Source organism: Antechinus flavipes, chromosome 1, assembly GCF_016432865.1.
Source record: "Antechinus flavipes isolate AdamAnt ecotype Samford, QLD, Australia chromosome 1, AdamAnt_v2, whole genome shotgun sequence".
NCBI lineage: Eukaryota > Metazoa > Chordata > Mammalia > Dasyuromorphia > Dasyuridae > Antechinus > Antechinus flavipes.
In genome coordinates, this window is record NC_067398.1 from 169,854,063 (window position 1) to 169,871,426 (window position 17,364).

Here is a 17,364-nt window from a genome sequence, read left to right on the forward strand (position 1 = left end):
AATATTCCATAGCATTAATAAACCATGATTTATTCAGCCATTCTCCAGTGGATGGGCATCCATTCAATTTCCAGTTTCTAGCCATTACAAAAAGGGCTGCCACAAACATTTTTGCACATACAGGACCCTTTCCCTTCTTTAAGATCGCTTTGGGAGATGAGCCCAGTAGTAACACTGCTGGATCAAAGGGTATGCATACTTTGATAACTTTTTGAGCATAGTTCCAAACTGCTCTCCAGAACGATTGGATCCATTCACAATTCCATTAACAATGTATCAGTGTCCCAGTTTCCCCACATCCCCTCCAACATTCGTCATTATCTTCTCCTGACATCTTAGCCAATATGAGAGGTGTGTAGTGGTATCTCAGAGTTGTCTTAATTTGCATTTCTCTGAGTAGAAATAGTTTCATTTTCTTCACCTGAAAATTGTTTATCCTTTGACCATTTATCAATTGGAGAATGGCTTGATTTCTTATAAATTTGAGTTAATTTTTTATATATTTTGGAAATGAGCCCTTTATCAGAAACTTTAACTATAAAGATGTTTTCCCAGTTTATTGCTTCCCTTTTAATCTTGTTTGCATTAGTTTTGTTTGTACAAAGGCTTTTTAATTTGATATAATCAAAATTTCCTATTTTGTGATCAATAATGATCGCTAGTTCTTCTTTGTTCACAAATTTCTCCCTCCTCCTAAGGTCCGAGAGGTAAACTATGCTATGTTCTTCTAATTTATTTAACATCTCATTCTGTATGCCTAGATCATGAACCCAATTTGATGTTATCTTGGTGTATGGTGTTATGTGTGGGTCAATGTCTAGTTTTGGCCGTACTAGTTTCCAATTTTCCCAGCAGTTTTTGTCAAATAGTGAATTTTTATCCTAAAAGCTGGGGTCTTTGGGTTTGTTAAACACTAGATTGCTATAGTTATTGACTATTTTGTCCTATGAACCTAATCTATTCTACTGATGGACTATTCTATTTCTTAACCTGTACCAAATGATTTTGGTGACTGCTGCTTTATAATATAGTTTTAGGTATGCCACAGCTAGGCTACCTTTATTTGTATTTTTTTTTCATAAATTCCCTTGAAATTCTTGATCTTTTGTTCTTCTGGATGAATTTTGCTGTTATTTTTTCGAGGTCAGTAAAATAGTTTCTTGGGAGTTTGATTGGTATAGCACTAAATAAATAGATCAGTTTAGGGAGTATTATCATATTTATTATATTTGCTCAACCTACCCAAGAGCACGTGATATTTTTCTAGTTGCTTAGATCTGATGTTACTTGTGTGGAAAGTGTTCTGTAGTTTTGTTCATATAGTTCCTGACTTTCCCTTGGCAGATAGTTTCCCAAATATTTTATGCTATCAACAGTTATTTTAAAAGGAATTTCTCTTTGTATCTCTTGCTGTTGGATTTTGTTAGTGATGTATAAAAATGCTGATTTTTTTATGTGGATTTATTTTGCATCCTGCAACTTTGCTAAGTTGTGGGTTATTTCTAATAGCTTTTCAGTAGATTCTCTGGGGTTCTCTAAGTATACCATCAAATCATCTGCCAAGAGTGATAATTTGGATTCCTCATTACCTACTTTAATTCTTTTAATCTCTTTTTTCATCTCTTATTGCCAAAGTTAGCATTTCTAATACAATACTGAATAGTAATGGTGATGGTGGGCAACCTTGTTTCACTCCTGATCTCATTGGGAATGGTTCCAATTTATCACCATTTCATATGATGCTTACTGATGGTTTTAAATAGATACTACTGACTATTTTAAGAAAAAGTCCATTGATTCCTATAATCTCTAGTGTTTTAAATAGGAATTGGTATTGGATTTTATCAAATGCTTTTCTTACATCTATTGAGATGATCATGTGGCTTTTGTTAATTTGATTATTGATATAGTCAATTATGCTAATAGTTTTCCTAATATTGAACCAGCCCTAAATTCCTGGAATAAATCCAACATGATTATGGTGTATTATCCTGGGGATGATTTTCTGTAATCTTTTTGCTAATATTTTATTTAAGATTTTTGCCTCAATATTCATTATGGAGATTGGTCTATAATTTTCATTCTCTGTTTTGTCCTACCTGATTTGGGTGTCAGTACCATGTATGTGCCATAAAAGGAATTTGGTAGGACTCCTTCCTTCCCTGTTTTTTTTTTTTTTAAACTAGTTTATATAGCATTGGAGTTAATTGTTCTTTATATGTGTGGTAGAATTCACATGTAAATTCATATGGTCCTGGGGATTTTTTTCTTAGGGAGTTGATTAATAGCTTGTTCTATTTCTTTTTCAAAAATGGAACTGTTTTGAATTAGTAATTTTAACCATAAATGTGAATGGGGTAAACTCCCCCATAAAGCCAGGCAGATAGCAGACTAGATTAAAAGCCAGAATAGTACAATATGTTGTTTACAGGAAACACACTTGTAGCAGGCCAAAACAGAGTAAAGATAAAAGGCTGGAGCAGAATCTACAATGCTTCAGATGAAGTCAAGCATAAGCAAAAATTGATATAATTAAAAGAGATAAGGAAAGGCACTATATCTTGCTAAAGGTCAGTATAGATAATGAAGCAATATCAATACTAAACATATATGCACTAAGTGGTATAGCATGTTATTCCTAAAGGAGAAACTCAGAGAGTTGCAAGAATAAATAGACAGCAAAACTATAATAGTGGGAAAGTTCAATCTTGCACTCTCAAAACTAGATAAGTCAAATCACAAAACAAATAAGAAAGAAGGTAAATAAAGGTAAACAGGACACTAGAAAATTTAGGTATGATAGATCTTTGGAGAAAACTGAATGGAGACAGAAAGGAGTACACTTTCTTTTCGGCAGTTCAAGGACTCTACCAAAAAATGACCATATATTAGGACATAAATATATCAAATTCAAATGCAGAAAAGCAGAAATTATAAATACATCCTTTTCAGATCATGATGCAATAAAAATTACATTCACTGAAAAGCCAGGAGAAAATAGACTAAAAATTAATTGGAAACTAAAGAATGAATGGATGAAATGGCAAATCATAGACAGAATTAATACTTTCACCCAAGAGAATAACAATAATGAGACAACATACCAAAATGTGTGGGATGCAGCTAACGTGGTAATAAGAGAAAATTTTATATCTTTAGAGTCCTGCTTGCATTAAATAAAGAGAAAATCAATGAATTAGGCTTGCAACTAAAAAGCTAAATAAAAGAGCAAATTAAAAAACCCCAATACAACACTAAACTTTAAATTCTAAAAATAAAAGGAGAGATTAATAAAATTAAAAGAAAAAAAACTTGAATTAATAAATAAAACTAGAGTTGGTTCTATGGAAAAACCAACAAAATAGACAAACCCTTGGTAAATTTGATCAGAAAAAGAAAAGATGACAATCAAATTGTTAGTCTTAAAAATGAAAAGGAAGAACTTTCCACCAATGAAGAGGAAATTAGAGCAATAATTAAGAATTATTTTGCCCAACTTTATGCCAATAAATTTGATAACTTAAATGAAATGAATGAATACCTCAAAAGTATAGGTTGACCTGATTAACAGAGGAAGAAGTAAATTGGTAAAATAGTCCCATTTTAGAAAAAGAAATAGACCAAGCTATAAATCAACTCCCTAAGAAAAAAATCCCCAGGACCAAATGGATTTACATGTGACTTCTACCAAATATTAAAAAAAAATTACTCCAATGCTATATAAACTATTTGAAAAAATAGGGAATGAAGAAGTCATACCAAATTCCTTTTATGACAAAGACATGGTACTGATATCTAAATAAGGTAGGATGAAAACAGAAAAAGAAAATTATAGACCAATCTCTTCAATGAACATTGATGCAAAAATCTTTTTAAAAATTAGCAAAAAGATTATACATAATCATCCACAGGATAACACACTATGATCAAGTCGGATCATTACTGATCACAAAATAGAAAATTTTAATTATATTAAATTAAAATTTTTTGTACAAACAAAACTAATGCAGATGAGATTTGAAGGGAAGCAATAAACTGGGAAAACATCTTTATAGTTAAAGGTTCTGACAAAGGGCTCATTTCCAATATATATAAAAAATTGACTCAAATTTATAAGAAATCAAGTCATTCTCCAGTTGATAAATGGCCAAAGGATATGAACAGACAATTTTCAGATGAAGAAATTGAAACTATTTCTACCCATATAAAAAAGTGTTCCAAATCATTGAAATACAAATTAAGATAACTCTGAGATACCGCTACACACCTCTTAGATTGACTACGATGACAGGAAAAGATAATGACGAATGTTGGAAGGGATGCGGGGAAACTGGGACACTGATACATTGTTGGTAGAGTTGTGGATGGATCCAACCATTCTTGAGAGCAATTTGGAACTATGCTCAAAAAAGTTATCACACTGTGCATACCCTTTGATCCAACAGTGTTACTTCTGGGCTTATAAAGCCCAAAGAGATATTAAAGAAGGGAAAGGGGTCTGTATGTGCAAAAATATTTGTGGTAATCCTTTTTGTAGTGGCTAGAAACTGGAAATTGAATGGATGCCCCTCAATTGGAGAATGGCTGAATAAATTGTGGTATATAAATGTTATGGAATATTATTGTTCTGTAAAAAATGACCAGCAGGATGAACACAAAGAGGCTTGGAGAAACTTATATGAACTGATGCTAAGTAAAATGAGCAGAACCAGGAGATCATTATCCCCTTCAGCAACAATACTATATGAAGATCAATTCTGATGGAAATGGCTATCTTCAACAATGAGAGGATCCAAATAAGTTCCAATTGATCGTTAATGAACAGAACCAACTACACCTAGCTAAAGAATGTTGGGAAATGAGTGTGGACCACAACATAGCATTTACAGTTTTTCTGTTATTATTTGCTTGCAATTTTTGTTTTACTTCTCAGGTTATTATTATCTTATTTCTAAATCCAATTTTTCTTGAGCAGCAACATAACTATATAAATATGCATACATATATTGTATTTAACATATACTTTAACATATTTAATATGTAGGGACTACCTGCCATCTAGGGGAGTGGGTGGAGGGAAGGAGAGGAAAAGTTGAAACAGAAGTTTTTGCAAGAGTCAATGTTAAAAAATTACCCATGTATGTTTTGTCGATAAAAAGCTATAATAAAAATAATAAAATGGGACTGTTTAAGCAATTTCCTTCTTCTTCTGTTAGTCTGGGTAGCCTATATTTTTGAAGGTATTCATCCATTTCACTTAGGTTATCAAATTTGTTGGCATAAAGTTGGGCAAAGTAACTGCTATTTATTGTTCTACTTTCCTGTTCAGTAGCAGAAAGTTCTCCCTTTGTAGATTTTTGTAGATTTGCGGTTTCTGATCCACTCTTTTATTCCATTTATGGAAGAATTTATCCCATTTATAATCACAGGTATGATTACTACCTGTCTATTTCCCTCCAATTTATTCTTCCTTCTGTTTGTCCTCTTTTTCTTTTTACCCTTTCCCTCCTCACCAATGTTTTACTTCTCTCTGCCACCTCACCCAAGATTAGGCCTCTCCAATCATTTGCTTAATTTCTTCCCCTCCTATTTCCCTATTGGGTAAAATAGATGTCTATATTCAACTGCTTGTGTATATTATTCTCTATTTGGGATGATATTAATGAAGGCAAGGTCCAAGTGATGCCCATTGCCCACACCCCTTCTTCCCCTACACTATAAGTTTTTCATGCATCTTCATGTGAAATAATTTACTCCATTCTACCTCTCCCTTCCTATATGCCAAGTGAACTGCCTCATCCCTTAACTATTTTTATGTCATTCTCTCAAACTCACCTTTTACAATACACTGTTTATTTCTTCTAATTTTACTATTAGTGGTATAATTTTTAAGAACAAAAATATCATCTTCCATGTGGGAGTGTAAATCTTTCTGTTTCACTGAGTGCCTTATTTTTCTTTTCTCTTTTTACTTTTTTAAGTTTCTCTTGGGTCTGGATATTGGAGATCATTTGTTTTTAATTTCTGGTCTTCTTCTTTGGAATATTATGATTAATTTTGCCAGGTAAGGGATTCTTTGTTGTAGTACTAGAACCTTTGCTTTCTGGAATATCATATTCTATGACTGTAAAGGGCTGAAACTCTTGAGTGAATGCACTGTGGTCTGTTTGAGCAGTTAATGCTAATTACTGATTGGACAATACTCTATAAGGATATGCTTGGAAAATGGCCCTTCCCACTATCCTGTGCTGGCTTGATAATTGGTGTATATAGAGAATTGTAGGAGGGACTAGGGGGTGGAGTAAGACTAGCCAGGGTCACTTCTTGGGGGGAGACAAAGAAGGAAGCTTATGGAGATTCTGCTTCCATCCAATTCAATCCTACCTCTAAAGACCAAGGATAAAGACTAAGTACTTTTGCTTATCCTGACTCTGCCTAATTCTAAGGTATCCAGGGTGCTAAGGCGGTCATCACATATGACCTCTAGGTTTTTTATGTTGCAGCTGCTAAGGCCTAGGTAATTTTGACTTTGGTTCTCTGATATTTGAATTTATTCTTTCTGGTCACTTGCAGTATTTTTTCTTGATCTGATAATTCTATAATTTGGCTATAATATTCACTGGACTTTTGACTTTGGTATCTCTTTTCTAAGGTAATTGATGGATTCTTTCAATGCCTATTTTGCCCTCTGGATTCAGGACCTGAAAGCAATTTTCCTTGATAATTTCTTGAAAGATGCTATCTGTGTCTTACTTTTGATTATGGCTTTCAGGTAGTCCAGTGATTCCTGGATCTATTTTTTAAAATATAGCTTTTAATTTTTCAAAATACATACAAAAATAGTTTTCAACATTCACTTTTATAAAACCGTTTGTTCCAATTTTTTTCTCTCCTTTCCTTCCCCTCCCTTAGACAGCAAGCAGTCCAATATATATTTAATATAGTTTAAACATGTACAATTCTTCTGAACATATTTCCATAGTCATCATGTTGTACAAGAAAAACCAGATCACAAAGGGAAAAAGAGAAGGAAAGAACTCAAGCAAATAAGAACAACAACAAAAAAGGTGAAAATACTATACTTTGATCGATATTCAATTGATGGGCCTCTACTCAATTTCCAATTTGTTGCCACTATAAAAAGAGCTACTACATTTTTACACATATGGGTCCTTTCTCCAGGATATACAGCCTAAGCATAGACACCACTGGGTCAAAGGATAATGACATTGTTGAGGAGGGACTGTCTTACCAGGATGCTTTCTCTCCTAAACTGCTTTCTCCTTTTGCCTAAATGAGTTAGACCTTTCTTACCCATCTTCCAAGTTTCTTGGACTAAAATGGTGTTTTACTTCATCTTTTGGCTTGTCCTGCTCTTCCAGAATTTGTTTTGGATATGTTATTTTATGATTATTTGGAGGCAAATGAGAGAGTTATGGCAATTTACTGCTTATTTCATCATCTTGCAGTATCATGAATGACTTTTAATAATGTTTTTTTCATTCAGAAAAGATAATTTTCCTACTTCAAGATCATATTGAAAAAAAGGAAACAAAAAATTGAACATGGCATTCAAAACATAGATACTATTTTTAAAAGACCAAGAACAGAAGTAGTAGTAATAAGACTATTTCTCATTAGAACAAAATGGAATTTCCCCTCTTATTTCAAGATATCATTATTTTTAAGTAACATTGACCTAGTCTGAAACTACAAGTATCAATTCACTTGGTGATTTCAGTGAATATTTCAATTACTAGAAGAAAACATACTGTTACTCAAGCAAAAACATTTCTGGTCCAGGAAATCCACAAACCACTCCAAATCTCCACATACTAAAATGCCATGGCAGAATTTTCTACTTGTTTTTCAATCTAATGCTATATTGAGAAGAGACTACAGTGAGATTAATGCATTAATTTTCCTGTCTGGATCTATTGTTGATGCCTCTGGGGAAACAAGAATTATTTAACTTGGAGTCCTTTGATGCATCATTCTTGAATTTGATAACCACTATATTTATAATAAGCAGAGAGCTAGCCAAGAAGCATCCCAACATGAATTTATGGTAGCAATTCTAGTGTTGAAGAATGACCCCCTTTGGAAGGTTTGATGAATTTAAATGTTGCACAGAATCTAAAAAAGTAAGTTCTTGAAGTGAAGCATGGAGTTGAAACCTAAAATTTCCTCCTACATACTGTAAAACTTACTTGACCTTGAGAAATAGGAGTTCAGTAGTTACTTTACTGTTGTCACAAATCATCAATCATTACTACAACAAAAAATGATAAAAACAAATTCAAATTTTGTTTATGGTAAACAGTGACTTTTTTTCATTTCCTTTGTGCAGCCATAAAGTCAGTATGATAATCCTGTTCTCCTACATTGGTCTACCATTGTGTCTAATACACAATCACACAGACAAAATAAGGCATATACCTGAAATTTTATACCCCAAATGCATCTCTATACATATGTAATCATTAATTTTGTGCTAGTTTAGGCTTAGATATAATCATTTTCTTTAAAGTAATGATAGCTAATGGGAACCTCACCAGATAGTTCACAACCAAGAAGCTCCATCCTCAAAGTACAGTGTCTCCGACACACTTGGGGATACAGTCGGACATATTGAGATTTTATTGGAGGAGTGAAAGAGTTGGCATAAGGGGTATTGTTGTCCACATTTCCACGGAATATCTGTGAGAGATAAACAACAATGATTGAGATGATGAATTACACTTATTTCTCTTTTGGTTTTAAAGTAGGACATCACAAACTATGCTAAATGCTTTGATAGTGCTTTAATATAACTGGATAATTCATTTGGACATTTGAGCATTTAGGTCTTCAAGTATCCCCCTGTACCTAAGGCTATCAGCAGTGAATAACAAATACATAGACAAAATCTTGACTAAATTCATTTCATTATCATTGTTCTCAAGAATATAATCTAAATTCTAACAAAGATCTTCTAATATGTACTTATTCTATTTTCTTCTTGGAAAGAAGCCTTCAGTTTTTTCTTATTTTTTCCTACCTTAGGTCATAGATTTATATACCATGACAATTAACTAGTTTGTGCATGGTTCTATCTGACATGTTTACACTTCTACTAAAGCCCTCCCATCAGTGCCTATGGTGCTGGTAAAAGGATCATCAAGGCTATATCAACAGAATGCTAATTCTGATAGGTTCTACTAAGTTGGAAAGGTCTATGTATGGATTTAGTATTGAACTGTCATCTAGAACTATTATGAACTAAGGTTGAAAAGGGACTTTACCAGGTTGTTGTAGTAATTCCAAAACTTTCTATTAGCAAAAGAGATATGGTCACTGGAACTAAAAAAAAAAAAAAAAAAAAAAAAAAAAAAAAAAAAAAAAAAAAAAAAAGGTTTCTTAAGTGAGCTGAACTGTTTGTATGCCCTGATTTCTGATTGAGTATGGAATCTCTCTTTAGGCTTTATTAAATACATATAAAGTAAAAATTTTCAAAGTGAATGCTACCAAGCGGACTGAGTATTTTTATTAACAAAATCATAGGAATTTTAAATATATAAGTATATTAAACTTTATTATTCTTAACTTAGACTTATTTTCCCTAGCACTTCTTGATGTCTCCTTTTTGATAATAAGACTCAGTTTATAACTGGGGTTGGATGGGGTATCTGAATCATACAGTGGATCTGTCTATACTGTACAAGTTCAACTGATAATAAATAATTTCTTTTTATCAGTTATGTAGCTATATAGTCAAAATCAGGGAACAATTCTTTGTTATCTTTCAATGCAGCTCTGAAACTTGCTGGTTTTTTTTCTTCTGTTCTTGATATCTTATCCTTTTCATTCATTATTTTAACTAATTATTAGATAGATCCTTCAATCCTACTTTATATGATGAAATTTTTTGGTTTTTTTCCTTCCATTGCATGAGTTTTTAATGAATCCCGAGATTTAAATAAATAGGATTAATTGCATATATATTTACATCTGGAAATTTTTATGGAAAAATGAAAAAAAAACATACTCTGAGTAGACATATAGAAAAGGACAACCTGGTACCTTTTTACTCTGATTGGCCTAAGTTTTTAGGGTAAGAGCTCCCTCATTCTTTCTCTTTATATTTCCTTACATTTAATTAGTATCTTCTATAAATCTGCCATAGAGAATCCACTCAATGTACTATAAGACTGTTTTGGGTTGTTTATTAATTTACTAAGGCTGTACCAGAAGTGTGTCAATCTTATCCATTATTTTCTCTTTTACAACTGGTATATTTATTTTTCTGTCATAAAAAGGAAGTCATTGATATATGGATATGAGAACCATCTGCATAGAAATGATAACTGAATCTGTGGGAGAGAATAAGATTACCAAGTGAGATTGTTTTGGAAGAAAAAGAAGGGCCCAGTATGTAACATTGAGATTTACCCATAATCAATAGGATATAGCATAGAAACAAAGAAGATCAAGAAGCAGCATTTAGGGAGGAAGAAAAGGATGAAAATCAAGAGAGAGAAGTGTCATTAACCTAGAAGGAAGGGAAGAAGTAACCTAGCATGTTAAGCTCATCAAAAGTATTTGATACTATAAAGAGGTCAAAAAGAATAAGGATTTAAAAAGACCAGTACATTTGGTATTTGAGAGATCATTTATAACTTTGAAAAGAGTAGTTTCAGTTGAATGTGTGTGTGTGTGTGTGTGTGTGTGTGTGTGTGTGTGTATGTGTGTGTGTGTGTTTATGGAGTTTAGCTGAAATGAGAGAACAGAAATAAGAGAAAAAAGTAGCAGCAGTGATCAAAAACCATTTCCCCCATTTTTTTTTCCCTAAAGGATTGAGTAGTCATGGGCATGCTGATCAATATTATATATTCCACAGGAAAAGGAGATGTGTAAAATTATCAAAACAGTGGTAATGATAGACAACAACCAACTTAAATAGGCCTTTGTCAATATGTCATCATGCTAGAACAGGGGATCAAGGGATTTAAAAGTGGAGAGTAGTGTAAAATTGAACTGGTTTCACCAAAGGATGATGATTAGGAAGGGAGGAGAGTTTATAAAATGCAGCAGTGATGCATGGGAAATTACAGAGGGGCTGAAGGAATTTTAGTATAATAGAGACAAAAAACAGGGGTAGAAGTTATAAAGCACAGAAAATAGAATAATAAGATTATGATTAGAAAAAGGAAATTCAGAGTACACAAACATGTGATTTTGCAGTGGCAAAATCATGGATATGATCTTGTCTATAGCTGAGGTGGAATGAAAGAGGTCATGGAAAATTATGAAGAGGAATGCTTTGAAATAGATAAATATGTAGGATTGAGGATGGGGTTTGTTCACAGTTCAGTATCACTGAGATGGTCATAGTGTACAAAGATGGGCACATATTAACCATGAATCCAGATATCTTATCAGGAAATGGAGGGAGGACAGATGATTTAAATGAGTTAAAGTCCTCCCTTTAAATCAAAAGAGAGTCTGGAAGGAAAATCCAGTCAACAGCAGTTTCCCTATATTTCAGAGACATAGATGAACAAAATCACCAATAGCTGCTAGAAAGCTCCAGAGAGCTGATAGAAGGTTATCTTTGAGAACTAGGAAAATTGTTCTGAAATTATGATGTTCTGTAATTTGCAGTCATATATAATCACTGAGAGAATTCAAGTAAAAGTTGAGTTTCTGTGGCAAAGAGCAGTTCAGAATCACTGAAAGTACTGCAGTTTCCAAAATGCAATGCATCATCAGTTACCTCCTATTAAATTCTGGGATCAGCTCATCAATCTGTGGTGCTTGTCCAAAATACATGTGAACTAGGCATTTCTGAGTAGGGCTGTATATCATTGAATGACTAAGCTTATAGAGTAATCATTTATAGAGAAGTTCCCAAGGTTCTATTGTCCCTGAGACCAGATGCCAATGGTACATATAGATATTGGGGCAAGAAAAGAAGATAGTGTGTGTGTGTGTGTGTGTGTGTGTGTGTGTGTGTGTGTGTGTGTTACTCACCAATAACAAAACTGAAGATGATGATGGCAGTATTCAGGAAACTAGAGCTCCCTAAGCATCTCTAATACCTCATGAGGCAGAAAGAGAAGACAAATGAACTATGATAGAGCTAAGGGGATTCACTGACAATCTTAAACCTTCCAGCAGCACAGTTCAGCAGAAGAAAAAAGGACCTTATATTTACTTTCACTTTGGAATAGTGAGTTTGGAGGGTCCCTTCCTTCAAATTATTCAAAAAATGGAATTATACTTAGATTTTCCTCCTTTGACTACAATATTAATGTTGACTTTACTGTATCAATATCATTTTTTTCCTAGGACCTGCTAGCTACGGTGGTCTCAAAACTTCTCAGTTTTAAATTTCAGAGAATGAGCCACATGAGGTGAATAATCATTAAAAGTCCCCATGATATGAACTTTAGACCATAAAGACTCACATATGCAGTCTTCTTTTTTTTTAAGGCATATGTAAAAGTGTGACTATTCCCTTCTCATTTTTCCTCAAGCAAATTATCAAAATATACCTATAGAATTTAAATAGTTATAGAAATGAAATAGTCAATTAGACGTGTAGTTGTTCATATCTCCTCAAACATATCTTTTTTTCTCTTTTAATCTTACTGTCATTTTTAGCAATTAATAATTGAGTGCCTTTAAAATTGTATTTCCCCATTGCCCCACCATGTATTTCTTTTGTGTTTATTTGCTTAGGTCATTATTGTTGCCCCCAATTTTCATAAGCATCATTGACACTTTCTACAATATATCAGGAAATTATTTGATAGAATTCAAATATAATGAATTCATAGGTTTTCTTGGGTATATCTTCATAGGTTTTCTCTCCTTGTTTTCATTAATGTTGTAAAAAAATGGAGTTATTTTCATTATAAAGTATTTTCTTATGATCAACATGAGCACCAAAAAAATAACATGAACAAAAATCTCATGAAATTTTATTTCTTGTTTTCTTTTTGTTGAAAAAAGAATTTTAACTAACAACTTATTAAAGATCTCAAATAGAGTATATAAGCTATTCTTTCATTAGCTGAATGTACATCATGTCTTTTCACTTAATTTATATTGTTCAACTTCTCCAGTAGTGTTAATACATTGTTTGGTTACAAATATATTAAAAGTATCAAATATTTGTAATTGACTTAAAAATTGATTCTCAGGATTCTAGAGTTCCCCTTCCTTTGGCAATAATTAACTAAATGTTTCTAGCCTAGCTCTTTAACTTCTCTATTTTCACCTGCAAAAAAAGATTAATTATAGCTCATATTTATATAAAAATTTATAATTTGCAAAGTACTTTAAATTTATCATCTTATTTGATCCTCAAAAATGAGATATAAATGATGCAAATAAATGGTCATTATTTCCACTTGATAGTTGAAAATGAAAGTTCAGGAAAGCTAAAGCCAAAAGTCATACAGTTATTAAGAAGTAGCTGAACCGAGATGTTAACAAAGGTTTTCTGATTCTAAGTAAAATTATTGCAAACACAGAACAACAAAAACCAAACAACCTCTCCCCAAAAGCAAACAAATAAACAAACAAAAACTACTGTCTCCTAATAAGAGAATTAAAGTAGGAGAGAAGTTCCTCCCAGTTCTGAAATTCTGTGATTTCCTAAATAAGATTCAACTTAAAGAGGTTTGTCTATTCACCGATCCATAACAACGATATGTATTGCATTTAAGTATATAAAACACTTGATATATTAGATGTTGGGGTGCATTGAAAATAAAATTAAAGATCTATAAATAAAAGTGAGGTATTTGTATTTATCAACCCCAAATCTGAAGGGATCCCTAAAATTAAAGGTATTTTCCCCCCAGCAGCAATGTATCGCTGTGAGAGTTGGATTGTAAGGAAAGCTGAGCACTATGGAATCAATGCTTCAAATTGTGGTGCTAGAGATTACTTTTGAGAGTCCTTTGGACAAGGAGATTATATAATGCAACATTAAAGAAATTAATTTGGATAATGTAAATAAATATATAAGATAAAGGTTTTTTTTTTTTTTTTTTTTTTACCACACAATGAGAATTTAGAACTCATTGGAAAAGACCCTGATTATTGAAAAGATTAAAGGCAAAAAGAGGAACATAGAGGATGGGATATAGTGTCATAAAACAAAAAAAAGGACATTAGTTTGAGAGATAGGGAAGCATATAAGAGTCTGGCTTGATATGGTCCATAGAATGACAAAGAGTTGAACTTGACTGAATGAAACTAAAGAAACAACAGTCAAATAAAATTTTACTTTTTCCTAGTGTAAAATAACAAAGATCTGCTTCCCTATTATGAAAATTCTAAAGATGATGATGATGATGATGACAGTAACAAAGATAACACTAATTCTTAGCATTCCTGTTTCTTTCTTTCTTTCTTTTTTTTGTCACTTGCTCAATAATAGAGTGAATTTAGATAAGAGTTAGGCAGAAGGGAAAGCCATTTGTTATTCATTTGTGTCCATTTTATAGATGACATGGCCAAAATATATAATCCCTAATATCTAATTTTCTAGTCATAATATTTCTTGTAATTTTTATTTGGATTTCAGGATAGCAGGCACAATCATTAATCTTATATTCGAAGGCCTCCCAATTTGAAGAACCAGCTTTGTAACCTAAGTCTTAGTTTATGTTATAAAAGCTTCTTTAGGAATTTAGGATCACCTCCATACTTTTTAATAAGTGTGGCCCATCTGAATTTTTTCACATAAAAATCTTTATTTTTGAAAATTTTCTATTGAATTCATTGCTCTTTAAGAGATATTTTAATCTAATATTTTGAAATCTATGTCTATAAAGCATTAAATCTATATTTATTATCAATAGGTATTGGACAATTAATTTTTTTAATGTGTTGTGTTATTTTAGAGTTTAAAATTAACTCTGCTAATGTAATAAAACTAAATTAAAAATGAATGTGTAATTACTGGTAAAGTAATTAAAATGAAAATTGGTTAAATATAATAAACAGGATTATGGTAACCTTGGGACAAAGTATTTATGGATTAAGCTATAAGAAAGTCATACATGAAACCAAGTATAAATTTATTACTCATACTAGAGAAAAAATATACATTATTGAATATCAACAATTTTAAGCTTCTTTTGGAGACATCAAATTCATTTGTTAATTGATGATAACATGTAAATTTAATATTTTAAAATCAGTTTTACCATGTCTTCATTGGATCCTTTTACTTTATACATTGCCCAAGTCTTTCCATCATTACTATATGCAATTTTGTAGGATTTTATATATTCTGGACTTCCGATCCTTTTAGCTCCTTGGGTGATAACGCCAGTCACTCTCATCTTCCTTTGCAAATTTATCTGAAATGACAATATATCATCATTACTTGTCTAATAATAATTTTAATTTATTAGTTGTGAATACTTCATTTTTAATTTCTTAGAAAATGGCAATAATAGCATATAAAAGAATAATTTTCTTGTCCATACTTTTCATGGAAACAAACTAAATTTTGGCCATTGAACAAATTATACTTCAATTCCTAAGTCCTATGAAATTTGAAAAGTATGAAGCACTGTTGAAAGACAATATATTATTTAGAATTCTTGCTGACAAGATATAGACTTAAGAATTTGTTTATTACCTCACAGTGAATAAGTCAAAGAAACAAAAAAGTACTATAATAAAATACGGTCATGGTTTCTATATTTAAAGTGTGATATTTCTCTCAAGGAGATAGGGAATCATCCAGTAAGAATTAAAACAGAACTCCCTTGTTATCCATATTTTCCCTAGGAATCCTATCTATAACAGCTTCAACAAATAAATTTTTGATCTCTAGTCAAAGGAAAATCACTAGTATAGGCAGCCCATTTCATTTTGGGATAATTTTAATTTTTAAGATTGTTCCTCATATGAAAATGTAGTCTGCCTACCTGCTGTCCCTAGCTGTTCTCTCTAGGAAACCAGGAAAAAGCAGAACAAGTTTATACAAGATATTTCAAATATTATTGAATTTGAGTGCCCTTCCATAAGCCTAAATGCTTTCACTAAAAGTTAAAATCTCAATTCTAAATATATTAGTTTCTTCCACAGTCCTTATAGACATGATTTTAGTCCCTGTAATATTATTTTCATTTACCACTGGATATATTTTTATGTGTTAATAACCCTTTTAAAACCTGGAAACTAGAAATGGTCACAGTATTGCAGATGTAGACTAAGTAGGACAGTGGGTTGGCTACCTTCCCTTTTCTGGATACTATTAATTTATTCATTCACTGTTCTACAAACACATAACATCCATTCAGCAATTCCTGCCCTTAAAAAGCATGTGAGAAGTTCATCACAAGATGAAAACAGATAATCAAAATACATGGTAATTTTAGAAGAGAGAGAACATTAGCAAATGGGGATAGCAGGCAAAGCTCCTTTCTATTGATGTAATACTGAGAATAGGTTAGCTTTTTTTGTCTTCCACGTTATACTGATGAATCATATCATGAAACCTGTGATTAGAATCAGAATCCTAGATCTCTTTTCACATAAATAACTTTCTCTCAAATCTTTCACTTGCTCATGTTAAAGTTGAGAAGTTAATTTTTGGGAACACAGTACATAGCTTCATCTCTTTCCTATATTTCATTTTTGCCTTTTGGAATAATATGTGGGTCCTGAAAGAAATTAACTATCCCCACCCCCATTTTTGTGCCAACAGTAAACATTCAGAAATTAGACAAACAGTCTCCAACCCACAGGCCCACAGTGTAATGTAGACCAAATTCCTTTGGTATCTTTTTACATTTTCTGCAATGTTTATGCCTACAGAAGCCACATTTTTTCCCTCTTAAAAACTTACAAAATTCAAATCCCAGCAAAAATGACAAATTTACTAATCACATGAAAATTGTGAATCATGAACCAAGCAAAAAAATAAGTATTTCAAAATTTAGCAAAGCATAGTTAGAGGATTTTTTTATGAAACCGTGGATTTCTGCTACACAAGCTGGTTATTTAAAAGTGTGTATTCAGTGTAACAAAATAGTAACAAAATTTTTCTGTATATTTTTCTGGATATTTTCCTGTTAATTTTTAAATCTTTCATTGTTTTTTTTCCCCTTTTCATAACCACTATCACTAGGACCTAACTCACCTCTTTCCCCAAACAGAAACTCTTTCTTGTAACAAGTAAGTATACTCAACAAAAATGCATCAACAAGATGACCATATATGAAAATATCTCATTCCACACTTCTAGTTCATTATTTCTCTGGCAAGAGGCAAGTTTTCCTATCATTTTTTTTTCTCAAGGCAAGATTGGTCAATGCATAGAGTTCTGAAGTCTTCCAAAGTTATTACCCT

General features: G+C 32.1%; 1 protein-coding gene across 2 annotated transcripts in view; it reads right to left on the bottom strand.

Annotated features, from left to right (window-relative positions):
* Positions 1–17,364, bottom strand: part of EDIL3 (EGF like repeats and discoidin domains 3) — a 634,428-nt gene that overhangs the window by 140,017 nt on the left and 477,047 nt on the right. For both annotated transcript variants that reach the window (XM_051993052.1, XM_051993062.1), the window contains 2 exons: positions 15,207–15,362; positions 8,556–8,700 (listed from right to left, as the gene is read on the bottom strand). In XM_051993052.1, the coding sequence (XP_051849012.1) occupies positions 8,556–8,700; positions 15,207–15,362 (301 nt within the window). The remainder of the gene's footprint in view (positions 1–8,555; positions 8,701–15,206; positions 15,363–17,364) is intronic.